The sequence below is a fragment of the Lepidochelys kempii genome, chromosome 2 (assembly GCF_965140265.1).
Source record: "Lepidochelys kempii isolate rLepKem1 chromosome 2, rLepKem1.hap2, whole genome shotgun sequence".
Lineage (NCBI taxonomy): Eukaryota > Metazoa > Chordata > Testudines > Cheloniidae > Lepidochelys > Lepidochelys kempii.
This window is the reverse complement of record NC_133257.1, coordinates 62,314,410-62,327,532: the sequence shown is the minus strand read 5'-3', so window position 1 is coordinate 62,327,532 and position 13,123 is coordinate 62,314,410. Positions and strand designations below refer to the sequence as shown.

Below are 13,123 nucleotides of genomic sequence, written 5' to 3'. Positions count from 1 at the left end.
CTCCTGCCCCCAACAACTCGCTTCAGCGATTCCCAAAATCAAAGCCACTTATCAGGGGCCTCCTCTCCTGTTTGCGCTTCACTAAGCTCTGACTGCTGTGACTGGCTAGCCCCCTCTGGGGTAGAAAAGAGCTCCTGGCTGCATGCACCTCTGACCTCTGAGTTGTCCTGTGCCTCTGGGTCCCTCTCCCCCTCCACATGCTCATCCAAGATTTCCTCCTCCTGGCTCGGTCCAGTCTTGACTGGCACGCAAGCTACCGCAGTATCCACAGTGAATTTTGCAGTGGAGGTGGGGTCGCCACTGAGTATCGCAACCAGCTTTTTGTAGAACTGGCAACTTGTGGGCACAGCACCGAAGCAACGGTTTGTCTTCTGCGCCTTGTGGTAGGCGTTCCACGGCTCCTTCACTTTGACCCTGCACTGCAGTGTGTCCCGGTCATGGCCCTTTTCTGGCATGCATCGTGAAATCTGTCTATAGGTATCATAATTCCTATGGCTGGAGCGGAGCTGGGATGGACAACCTCCTCACCCCAAATACTGATGATGTCCAGCAGCTCGGCATTGCTCCAAGTGGGAGATCACCTGGTGCGTGGAGCAGGCATGGCCACCTGGAAAGATGCACTGAGACCACTGCATGCATCACCGAGCAAACAGGAAGGGGACTTTCAAAATTCCCAAGGAATTTATGGGGTTGGGATGACGGTTGGTCACCTGAAGACAGGGCAGTAGAGTTCAAACCGATGACCAGAGAGGCAAGAACAGGCATTGTGGGACACCTCCTGGAGGCCAATCGCAGGGCTGAAATTGAGCAGGGTGTCTACACTGGCACTGCGGCGCTGTAGCCCCACCACAGAAAGCTGGACGCCTCTCGTCGGGGTGTTTTTTTTACAGCGCTACGACTGCGCAGTTTCTGTGCACTACATGGCTTGGCCATGTGTGCACCTCGGGAGTTAGAGCACAGAAAGCTGCTTCACTGCACAGAAACTTACCAGTGTAGACAAGGCCTTAGTGAAGACACTCCATGCCAACAGGAGAGAGCTCGCCCGTCAGAATAAAAAACCCAACTCGGTGAGTGGCAGAAGCTATGTTGGTGAGAGAAACTCTCCTCCCAACACAACTCTGTGCACACAAGCCCTTTTGTCAATGTAACTTATGTTTCTCATGGGGTGGAATATTCACAACCCTGAGCGACATAAGTTTTGCAATATAGGCTGTCGTGTAGACATAGTCTTAGATCCAGTTGATCCCCTGTTCATGGGCATAGGTGTGGTGGAGTATCACTTCCATGGCATCGTCCCTACTTGCTGAGCCCCTGTGGGGCTTCTCTGCGGGAGCCCCATGGCATTGGCACTGCATTTATTCAGAGCAGTTGAGAATGTTGCTACTAGCTAAGGAGTAAAAGAATGTAAAACAGCTATTTAATGGTGAATAAATGATGGGAACATTGTATAAAGAAAGACTTAGGCTTTGTCTTCACCGACTCAAAACTGTTTCTTTTTTTATATAGAGAGAACTAATGTGTGGTAGTTATCTCACTGTAAAATACTAAGTGGAGACACGGCATTTATAGTGTTTACTGTGAGGTAGTAGGTGAGATCAGTGCTATACCTCCTACCTGCGGTTGGCCGGCCTAGTTTATTTCATGGAGTGCCTTCTTTACACTATGTTTTTGCAGCAGGATAGCTAATGGATGTTAATTATTCTGTGCTAAAAACACACTTTTTTTTGTCAGTGAAGATGCAGCCTTAGAGGCAGCTGCTTCTGCCATAGATAGTAATAAGGCAGAATTTACAGGGGTAACATAGAGGAATGTTGTGTAATGTAAGTTCAAGATAAGAAACTATAAAATAAGAGAATTCTCTGAACTTGAAACCCATGATACCATAATAGCATTGAAACTCAAACCTACATACCACACAACCTCACCCTACTCCATCAAATCCCTCTAAGCTCGTTGTGTTCTGTTAGTCTTCCATGGGTGACTTCCTCCCCAGGCTTCACTCCACAGGCCTCAAATTTTAACGTATTACAAATATAGAGGATCTTACAGCTATTTCAGTGATATCAAGCATATCTTATTCCACTGCAACAAGGCGCTTCTTCGATAGTTTCTGCTTGGGTTTAACAACACACATAACATTCCTTGGGTAAGATACTCTCCTCTAAAAAAAATCTATTTATTTAGTGCTTTAGCATGTAAGCCCCCAGTTGGGATCGAGGTTTGGTAAAGCTAGGCTCTGCACAAACACATGGAAAGACATGGTCCATGGCTTGAAGACAAGGTAAGACAAGGATAACAATATTAAGATCATGTGGTTACACTGGCTAGTTATACGCACAACTAGATGGCTCTGAATTATATGATTCTCTTTCCTTAATAAACTAACTTAAATCAGCCCTCCAAGATGCCTGCTCAGTGTAGTCATCACGGCTAGACCAATTTCTTGTAGGTGTCACAGCAGAAATGGGTCTTGAGGAGGATTTGGAGGGGCAGAGGGACTGGTTTTCTGGATTAAATTAGGTTGAGTAGTATATGCCCAACAGGTGGTATGGAATGAAGCCTGGAGATGTTTAAAGGAGAAACACACAAATTGGTGGGCTGAGATAGGGGATGGGGAGTAGATCCTCTGTGTTGGTGGGCTGGGTAGTTAGAGGAATGGGTCTTCTTTGGTTTTTGAGGAGGGCAGTTTTATCCTGACTGTTGGTGGTCTTCCCTAGCTGGTGTCAGGGACTGGGGTTCCGGTGGGAGTCAGGGAGAGGTAGTGAGGCTCCAGGCTCCCTCTCAGTAGAGGTTCTTCAGAATCTAGGCTGGAACTGGTCCCGTTGGCACTGAGAGGGGAGAGTTGCCAGACTGTCAGTGCAGCAGCAGGCTGGCCCCTGCCTGTTCTCTGCCTAGTCTGCTGCTGCAGCAGCTAACAGGGATGGGTTGGTTGTGGGGATGAGGTGGTACATCTTCCATGTGCTCCTTAAAGGGAAGATTCCCTTGCAGCATCTGCTTCAACCACTGCAATAGCAGGCGTACATGCAGTTTGAAGACTGTAAGTGTGTAGTCCCAGACTTAGAAGGCAGAACAGTTTAACAAGCAGAGCCTGCCTTAGTATATATGGATGGGCTTGTGAAATAGTTTTTTGCCATCTCCTCTCTGCTGCAATGTAACTGACTCGTGCCCACCATTATCAGACCATTGCACACAGGGCCAGCTTGCAGATTTAAAGGAGGGTTAGCTAGATGATTCTTTTGGGCTACATTTCAAATGTAACTGATTTATTTAACCTAAAAATGTGTTTAGGGTGGCATCTGTAGGTTCCCTTGGACTCCTGCTGCAGAAGTAGACCCCTTACTTCTTGCCACCATAGCTGAGATTCTCCTTACCATCAAAGGCCTATTAACAAGAGGCTCCTGTGAGCCACTTCTGCCTCATCAGTGAGTTTCTACTAAAATAATTCCACCCCCACTCTCTTCTGCAGCTTGTTGGCACCATAAATGTTTCTACAGAGAACACCTTTTCTTCCATCTCAGTCTTGGCTGCTCAGAGATTATACCCATCTATACTGACATTCCACCAAATTCCAGTTATGCCTACTGCATCATAGTCTCCATCATTTAGTAGCCCTTCCAGTTTGGTTTGCTTGTTTCTGTGCAGTTGTGTATAAACATTTTAGTACATAGATACTTATATTATTTAGCTTTTGTCTCAGAAGATCATCGTCTTCTGCTTTACTTCACAGGCTAGAAGTACATGCCTAGTCATCTGAGTAAAGCAAAAGCTCCCTTTCTCCCCTTTCCCTACCAAGTTTAAAGATTGCCTGCAGTGGAAAGGAGGGATGCAGAAGGGACAAGCTAGTTGAGGGCTGGGGGAGAGAGAATGAGGAGTTCAAACTTCCATAGACACTAACAGTCATCTCTGACTCTGCCCACAGAGGGGAGGGAAAGAGATGCATCTCTTCTCTATTGCCAGAAACTTCCCTCTCCAACGTCCTCTGTCTGGTGCCAAAACTCCCAGCTGTCCCCAAGCTGCCAAAACAACTTCCCCTTGACAACTTTTAAGGTCTTGTCTGCACAAGAAAGTTGCACTAGTTTCATTAAAGGTGTGATCTGAAACTGATTTTGTCAAACTAGTGCAACTTTCTTGTGTAGACAAGGTCTCTGATTTATTTATACATTTTGGGTGAAATCCTGGCCCCATTGACTTTACCTTGAAAATCAACAGCAGACTAAAATAAATTGAATTTAATGTGATTCTCTTACTTTGCATACAAAGTGTTTTACTCATTTTCATATGTATGTCAGCAAAAACATCATTTTTTTTTAATTCATCAGAATCTGCTGCAGAGTTTCCAGACTGCTGCATTGGTATTGCATGAAAACTAGATGCCTTGCTATTGAATTTAGGTCCATCTTGTCCCAGAGTACACCGGGTTTGTTAATAGCACTTAGCACTCATATAGCACTTTTCCTATTCAAAACACTTCATGAACATTAACTATTGTAAACAACAAGGCCTTCTATAAGGTACTTTACTGATCAATTATTCTGTATTGCACTAATTATTCTTATAGTCAAATAACACTGAAGATAATATGTTAATTGCATGTACAGTATGTAAGCAGACAGTGCAATTCCTTACAGTATGTGTGGGGAGTGGGCTTAAATTTGTAGATGGAATATGTATTGTTTGTACAGTTGTGTGATAAATTATTGGCAAATAGAAGCACAGATGGCTTTGCCCTAAGATCAGGCATCACATGCCAGAAATTATCTGGGAAATTGTCATTTTAAAAATAACTCTAGAACAAGTGCCAAGTTCTGAAGGATCCATGTGTCTAATAAACAGATATAAACACAGCAGTGTCCAAAGCTTAAATATATTTGGATTATACTATGGATAAGGAAAACATGCACAATTATCACCTATCCTCTGCTAGTAAAAATGAAATCTCTTCATATATCTTTTGTGCTTTTAATCAGGAACTGGAATTATTTAATTGCTATGGAATGAATGGACCAAATAGTCACTCTAAATTAAGTTCCAGTTACCTAAGGAAGTTCAAGCAATTATAAAGTCAGGAGAATTTTTGTACTAGTTTTTTAAAGTTATTACACTTTTAGGGCCTAATTATTTAGGAACTGATCCACAGCTCTTATTGACTTCCATTAGATTTGAGCGCTACTGAAATTCAGGCTTTGAGTTTATTAATACTTCTAAGTCAAATTATTGCAAATATCATTGTAGTTGTTGTAACCTTTCAGTTTATTAAAACTGTATTTATTTCATACTGTAATTAAACAATACATTACGATTTCTGATAATAGTCTTTTGCTTCACCAGAAAATGACATCAGGTTATTTAGGGCCCTATAATTTTCACTGTGGTGCAGAGATAAGAATGAACTCGATTGCATTCGTTGTGCTGTTAACACTTGTGCTTCTCCAAGGGGGTGAGTGCTGCCATGTGTCAATGACAACTGTCAACTCCTCTCCCCTTCCTCCGCCTCCTCCTTGCTCTGAGACAGGAATGTTGATCTCTCATCTCTGTAATCCATCACCTGTCTGAATCTGTCCTTGTGTCACTTGCATATATGGACAAGTTAGAATGGCAACTTGTGACGTTGTGCTGCTAAAAACGGCTCCAGCTCCCTTCAGCTCTTTGTTTTAACAATGTCCTCCAGTGAAAGAAATTCAAAGGACATTTGATCACACAAGCCATGGAATTATTTCAAGGAAACTAACCCGGAAACTGATCGATGGTACTCTTTTATTCTGGACATATGCACCTTGGAACAGCTAGGAGATGAGCACTTCTCTGAATTACAAGTCCTTTTCCAAAGAGCAGCAAACCATGGATAACCTGGAGAAACAACTTATTTGCCCCATCTGTTTAGAGATGTTTACTAAACCTGTGGTCATCCTCCCCTGTCAGCATAACCTGTGTAGAAAATGTGCCAGCGATATTTTCCAGGTAGGTTTATTTCAATATGAAGATTTGCAGGTATAAATATAATTTTCCCAAGGCAAAAGGGAGGGGAGAATTTACACCATCAGTTTATTTGCTCTTAAGAATTTGCAAGTTTTTTAAAAAGGCATAAATAGAAGCTACTTAGACAGAAAATATCTCTGTTTGGCTCTCTCTGCCTGGAGATCTGTGGGGGAAGATCCTCGGCTGCTGTGAGTTGTCATATGGTGTTTACATGTACAGTATCCATATATAGAGACAACTTATACCAGCAGAGGATCTGCCCCCTTGTCTTGTCTTTTATACATTGACCCATTTTCTGCATTTATTTTTATTCAGACTGACTTTTCTATTTCAAGTATTTAGAGCCAGCAAGATCTATCAGAGGCAGGGTCACCTGGGGTTGGGGGGCTGGTAAACGGGACAGTTTGCCCCCAGCCCCCAAAATGATGGAGAGGTGGCCGGGCCAAATCTGAGTGAGAACATTGTGACCTGGTGTCCTGGATGGCAGTGCCACTCTGGTTTGGTGCCTGCCATTGATAGTGCGGGGAGCCACTTGCCCAGCCTGGCCAGATCCAGATGCCACCACTGCCACTGGGCTCATTGCACTGGGCCCAAGGGAATCCACTAGGCCTGGAGCCCAAAGTAGGAACAAGATCAGGGATACTGCTCCAGAGCTCAGGGAGAGGTGGGATTCGGAGCAGCCCCCTGGCTACATGCAGGGCAGACCCCACACAAGCCTGGGCCTTCTATGATCCCATCTCGCCTTACCTCCTTAAGCTCTTTCGTCTCCATAATAATTTTTTTGGAAGGGTGGGGGAGGGGCTTGACTTCCAGATTTTGCCAGGGCCCCCTAAAATCTCTGTGCGGCCCTGAAAAATGTTTAAAGATATTTAATTTCAAATTTATGTTTGTTCTAGCACTGTAGAATGGTATGTTTATCTCTAGCACAGGTTGTTGCAATATTATTAGCTGGCAGGTGCTAAGTGAAGTGATGTAGGGCCATAACTTTCATCTGGGGATTGTTAGGTCAATGGAGAGTCCTGCTTTAAGGCCTTGATCCAAAGATCATTGGAGTCCTGAGGGTGTTTTCACTGACTTCAGTGGGCTTTGGGTTAGATCTGAAATAGTTGGCCTGATATGCACCTTGTGTTGTGAAAATTAAGGTCATTATTAGAATAACCACAGTGTTTAAAAAAAAAAAAAAAAAGCTATACATGGCCTTATTCACCTGTAATTTTACTGCTTGGCAAGAACAGGCCTCTAACCCGTATCTGCCAACCAGAGGAGGCACCACTATGGCATCAGGTGGTCGATTTCGCTGTCCCTCTTGCAGACATGAAGTGGTTCTGGACAGACATGGTGTGTATGGACTTCAAAGGAACCTATTAGTGGAAAATATCATTGACATATACAAGCAGGAGTCCACCAGGTAACATACTAATTTGTATCCTTAAAAGAATATTTACCATACAAGATGATGCAGCTTATGACATTTTTTTTCTTTCCTTTGCTTTGTGAGTTGTTAGTTCTGTTTATTTCATTTTATCTTTTGGAGCTGGTGGAGGTTTACTGTACTTGGAGACTGGAATGATATCATACGTGCCTCTGTCTTTTTATTGTGGAATGAAATCAGCCCTCACTTATTATTCTATATCACTTGACAGAATGCAACGTTAAAATAGGTGCTGATTTTTTGCTTCCCACACGGAGTCTGATTCCGCAGTCCTTATTCACATGCATGATCCTTAGTCATGCAAGCAGAGTCCTTGAAGTCAATTGGGTTAGTCACGTGACTAAGGAAAGAAGGGTCTTGCCCATTTACTCAGTCTTACAAATTTTTCAAAACTTTCATGTTCCACAATTTGTTTTCAGTCCATGTATTCCTGTCTTTAAAAGGTGCCAGCACTTGTTAGGAAACCCTGAGGGACAAATAGAGTGAGAAAAAATATATCTGAATTATACTCAGAAGCCATCCTGCATCAGAATACTGAATCATCAATATTTTTAAAAAGCACTCCTGTAAGCTTGGGATGTGAACTCATGAAATCAAGTCTTATTTAGGCCTCACTTTCTGTACAGAAGAGAATGAAAATTCCAAAAATAACAGTTAATGACAACACAGTGTAGTTGTGCATAGGAAAACCAAAATCCTGGAGGGGAAGCATGAGTTAACCCTAAAAAGTAAGACTAACAACTACTGGATACAGAACTGAGCCAGCAATAGAACATTACCATTTTCTTTCTTACCAAGTGATAAGCAGGAAAGGTGCTCACACATCACTGATCATACTTCCGTTTGCATCACAGAGACGAAAAACTAAATAGCAAACCCAGTTCTACAGTCTTGCTCAAGCCAGTAATCCTTATCGACTCAAGCAGACTTCAGTGTAAGTGAGGGGTTGCTTGCAGCACTGGTTTCATGCTGAATGCTGCCTTTTAGAAGCAGGTTGGTTGGTTATAGATTTCCCTCATTAATTGCCATCTTACAAACCTTTTTGTCAATGAGACCGTGTAGGACAGTTTCAGTAGAAAATCTCAAATCGACCACAAAAAATGCCAACAAAGAATAGCACATATTCACTGATTTAAGGGAAACTTTGTCACAAATTTACTTTATGTATCAAACTGTTCCCAGCCTCTGTGGTGGTATACAAGGGGAGGAAGGGTAAGGAGACCCACAGTTGAAGTTGTTGTATTCCCTTCTGCACAAAAACTGCTCCTGGCTAGCAAATCTAGCTACACCAAATGAGGCAGGAAGGCAGAGGAGGAAGCAGGGTCATGGTCTTGCATCCTCTTCTCCCAACACAGACTGTTAACTCTGAACGTAGGCTGCACTGTCAAAGAGTGACACAGGAGTTGTACTCCCTGCCAGAGGCACAATGTCTCCCAGTGCTGGCAGTGCAGCATTATGGTGCCTCCATGCCTCCCCAAGTACAAGGCAATGGCTACAAGGCATAATGAAACCCTGCACGCCCAATTCACAGCCCAACTCCACCCCTTTTGCACTACTCCGGTGTAGCAAAGGGGCCTAAAACTGGGTAGATCTGGCACCTAGAAAATACCCCTGATGTAAAAGTGTTCTTCAATTGGTGCAAGCTCCTCTACGCTGTCCTTCATCGCCACCCCATGCTGAAGCATGGGTGGAGAGAGGAGTGTGTGGCTGGAGCACTGGCCATCCTTGGCTGTAGGATGGCCCCATGGAACTGCCCTAAACTAAGCTGGGGGCCAAACCAAGAAGCTGGGGAGCACAAAGTTGACTGAGAGCTGTCTTACTCTTTCCCCGTAGAGAGTGGCATGCTGAGCAGAGCTCAGCTACTCCCATGACTCTTTGTCCCCAAATGTGTCAGTGATATACAAATACCCTGTAGTTAGCAGGGAAAATCAGAGGAAATGAATCAGCAGAGCTACTTCACTGGCTGTAGCAGGCAACAGAACAAGCTGATCATATGTGGGTCTTTAACCTCTTTTTGCATTTTTCTATACAGTTTGAGGTTAACTTTAATACTATGGATGTTACTCTTTTTTCCCATGAGTCCATGGCTTTATTCTGCAGCCATTGCAGCAAGAATATGTAAAAGATCATACGAGATTTGGTGATTCTTATTTTTTTTAACCTCACAAATATAAAATGCAATAAACTGAACTAAAGAAGAGAACAAAAATATGCATATAAATGTATGTTGTCTCTGTTATTTCTCTGCAAGGATTATTTTTAATATATGAAGGTATTTTTAACCCTCACTTATGTCCTTAGAGTTACACTAATTATCAGGGCTATCCTGGCAACAGTCATGCTTCAGAGCATTATCTAAGCTATTTGACACGTTGTATGCCTCAGCTGCTTATCTCCCTCACCCTAACTTTTCTAAAGCCATCATGAGTATGTTGCCTGGAGTCACACTGCCTTATTCTATGCTGGTGTAGCCCCATTGAAATCAGTGGCATTACCTTCCCAAAAAACTGGGGCAAATTAGGCCTGTTACCTTTCTTGTATATCTTCCACCTTATTGAATGATCTATAGTAACTACTCCACTTTCTTTATAACGCTCTGTAATATAACACCTTCTTTGTCTCATTACTTCCCAAATTAAAGGCTAGGTTTTGCCAGGCCTTGCACAGGAGGAGAACGCCAAGAGCCTTCCTCATATCCTTTCCTAGTGCCCCTCTTCACCATTGTAATCCCTGAGCTTTCTCGACCATGGGAACCTCCCACCTAGCATCCTTTGGGGGACATGACCCCAAAGGTGGATGCAAGGAGAGGGGTCCATGGCTCCCAGCTGCACGTCACACTAGCCAGTGGAGCTGTCTGGGTGCACAGAGGAGAGCATCCTAAGGGAGGAGAGCATTCCTGTGTTCCTGGCACACTCATCCAGTGCTCCCTGGAATGCTCGCTGGGGTGTAATGGCACTGCAAAGCCCCCAACATGGGCCTCTGCCTTGCAGGCACAGTCAGGCCTTTATGGAGGCTAATGTTAATTTTTCAGTATTAAATGAAATGACTGGCATTGTTACCAAATAAAACTCTGCATAGTGTGGGAGTCTGAATTTCAACAGAACATTTCAACTGAAGCTTTTTGGCACTGTATAAATCCTGAGACAGTCATTCATGACTAAACAGTTCCTCCTCTATTTTGGTAATGTAGTACCCATTCCTGTAAACCTTTATTCAAGTGATTATTTTTTTTTCCTTTAGATTCACACTGGTGTAATGGAGAGCAGAATCTGGCCCAGAAAGCTTACACATACTATAAGGCGACATTTATTAGAACAACCATTCTTTATCACGCTCAATTAATTTTTCCTTTGAATGACAGTGACGTGAAAATATAAAATGAGTACACAATGATTCATATCCTCAGCTCATGTAAATCAACATATGTCCACTTCTGGCCCTAATTATACTAACTGCATATTTGCTAATTTATTATTGCGCTTAGTTGCACAGTGCATCTTCTCATGCATTAGCTTTGTTTTTAGTTTTTGTTTTGCTTTTTTGTTCCATAAACCCAACACATCAATGATACAAAGTGCTCTCTGCTTTAAGGATCATCTTAGCCATGTGCAAAGCAACAGTAAGGAGGCTCTATTCCGGGGACCCAGGAGAGTGGGAGCCAAGATGCATCCCAAGTCAGATCAGGAGCTTCATTACTACTTGTGGAATCTCTCTGAGTTGCAGTTTTAGGGTCTGATCCTACAAGCCATCTGCACAGGCACTCTCACAGAAGTCAGTGGAGTATATAATAAGTGTGTGTCTCTCATAACACTAGATGCTAGATCAGTTTAGCTACCAACAGCTTCTTCAATAGGTTTATGATTCAATAGGTTTATGATTAATAATTTACTACTAAAACTGTGCTAATATTTTCCTACAGACTAGTATTTAAATTTTCATTTCAGGAGAATCTGACTTCTGTTACACCAATGTGAATCCAGATGATCTACTCTGAACTCAGTGGAGTGACTTCGGATTTACGCTGGTATAAAAGAGATCAGAATGTGGCCCAAGAGGCTCTGGTAAAAGTCTCTCATTTTTCAGGGAAGAGGCTTGTAAATTAACAGCATATCAGTTTCTTTTCCAGTTTTCTATGCTAGTTTTGAGAGCTTCATTGGTCCAGAGATTTCTGCCTTGGTTTCTTTGAACTCCTTATGATACCTTTTGAAGATTGGCTACTTCTGACAAAGGGTCCCTCAGGTCATCACTGGGTCGACTTGATACCTTTACCTTTTTGACCCTCCTTGTCTGTCTGACATGTTATTGGTCATGGTTTTAGTGACAGATAACTGATGATTTCTAGTCTTGCAAATATTTTCAGGAAGTGCAGGCATTTCAGTCGTCTTGCCATTTCGAGGTTTGCTGTCCATCCTCCCGTGTGTGCAGAAACTCCTGCTGCTGCCCCACAGTATGCATAGGGAGTTGGGTGTTTTGGAATCATCTGCACACAATTTAAAGCATCCTTTACAATGTACACATTATGCAACTGCCTGGTAGAAAATTGATCCTAATAATATAGAAGATTTCTAGAAATCTTATTACTTCATCTCATTATTACTGTGTATCCGGTTATATTGCAGAGCACAGATTTTGCTTACTGTATGAACAGACTCCTATAACTTTTGTTTCAAAACCTCATAAAATTAAAAAATGGAAGCAGAAAATATTTTATTTTCAACTTTTTTCCAACTTTTTATCTATTTGTCTTGATTTCCCTTTCAAGTAGCGCAAAAGAGAAAACATGCCTGCTATCCATGAAAAGGAGTAGTTATCCCCACTGTACTAACCTGTATGGAAGAGTCTTATATCATTTAATAGAAATGATAATCTTTTAATTAGTTTTTGAAGCATCTAATAGAATGTTATGGACAGTTGTTTCCCCACCACAGAATTCTGTACAATGGTTTAAAAGTCTTAAAACTAACTCATTCTTTGTTCAGTTCTATAGGTTTTTATAAACTACTAAATATAGGAACTAGTAGTTTCTATAAACTATTACATTTCTGTGGAGCAATTGTCTTCACTTCTGTTAAATTCTATAGGACTCTTCTATAAGTGGAAGCTTTGGGGATATGGGATATGTTTGTAGCGCCCCCTCTCCACCTGGTTACCTTCTTTAATGCCAATCTGCTTAGAGGTTTTGATGGACAGGTCTGAGTTCTTCTGGATCCTGCCACCCACTCAGCAGGGTGTATCTTCTTTATTTTTCCCTACGAATTTATTTGGCCGTGCCTCTACCCTCCTCCCTCCTTCCTGGCAGGGTCATCAGGCAGGTTGGAAGAAAAATTCTAACCACACGGTAACCCCCACTTTCTTGACAGATAGTTGGAGACTCCCAAGAAATAACACAAACACATACAATATATTCAACACAGTAATTATATTAAACAGGAGACAAATTATATAACATAACAGGGTAAAACACTATTCTTAGGGTCACCGGTGCCCACGCTGATAAATACCCGTGACTTTCTCCAGTCACGTGACCTGATGTAGCAAATGTAAGATCAGTGTCCCATTGGTACACGTACTTTGTTGGGGCTTTTGTTGACCTATCACCACGATATCGTTTCTGCAGTGGTTTAGCAGTGTGGCTGACTGGGTTCAGTACAACCCAAAGGACTCACAAGGGGGAGGAGGTGGTAAAACAATTTCCCTGACTGACTAACTAAAAGA

The 13,123-nt window shown here is 42.6% G+C and overlaps 1 protein-coding gene across 11 annotated transcripts in view; it reads left to right on the top strand.

Annotated features, from left to right (window-relative positions):
- Positions 1-5,342: 5,342 nt before the first annotated feature.
- Positions 5,343-13,123, top strand: part of TRIM55 (tripartite motif containing 55) — a 64,114-nt gene continuing 56,333 nt past the window's right edge. For 3 of the 11 annotated variants that reach the window (XR_012157191.1, XR_012157190.1, XM_073331006.1), the window contains exons 1-2: positions 5,350-5,958; positions 7,212-7,384. Coding sequence is in view for 7 of the 11 variants with exons in the window: in XM_073331006.1 (XP_073187107.1) it covers positions 5,791-5,958; positions 7,212-7,384 (341 nt within the window). In the remaining 4 variants the exon portion in view is untranslated. Of the gene's footprint in view, positions 5,959-7,206; positions 7,385-13,123 lie in introns of all 11 variants that reach the window. The other 8 variants (XR_012157189.1, XR_012157188.1, XM_073331001.1 and 5 more) reach the window with 7 other exon arrangements.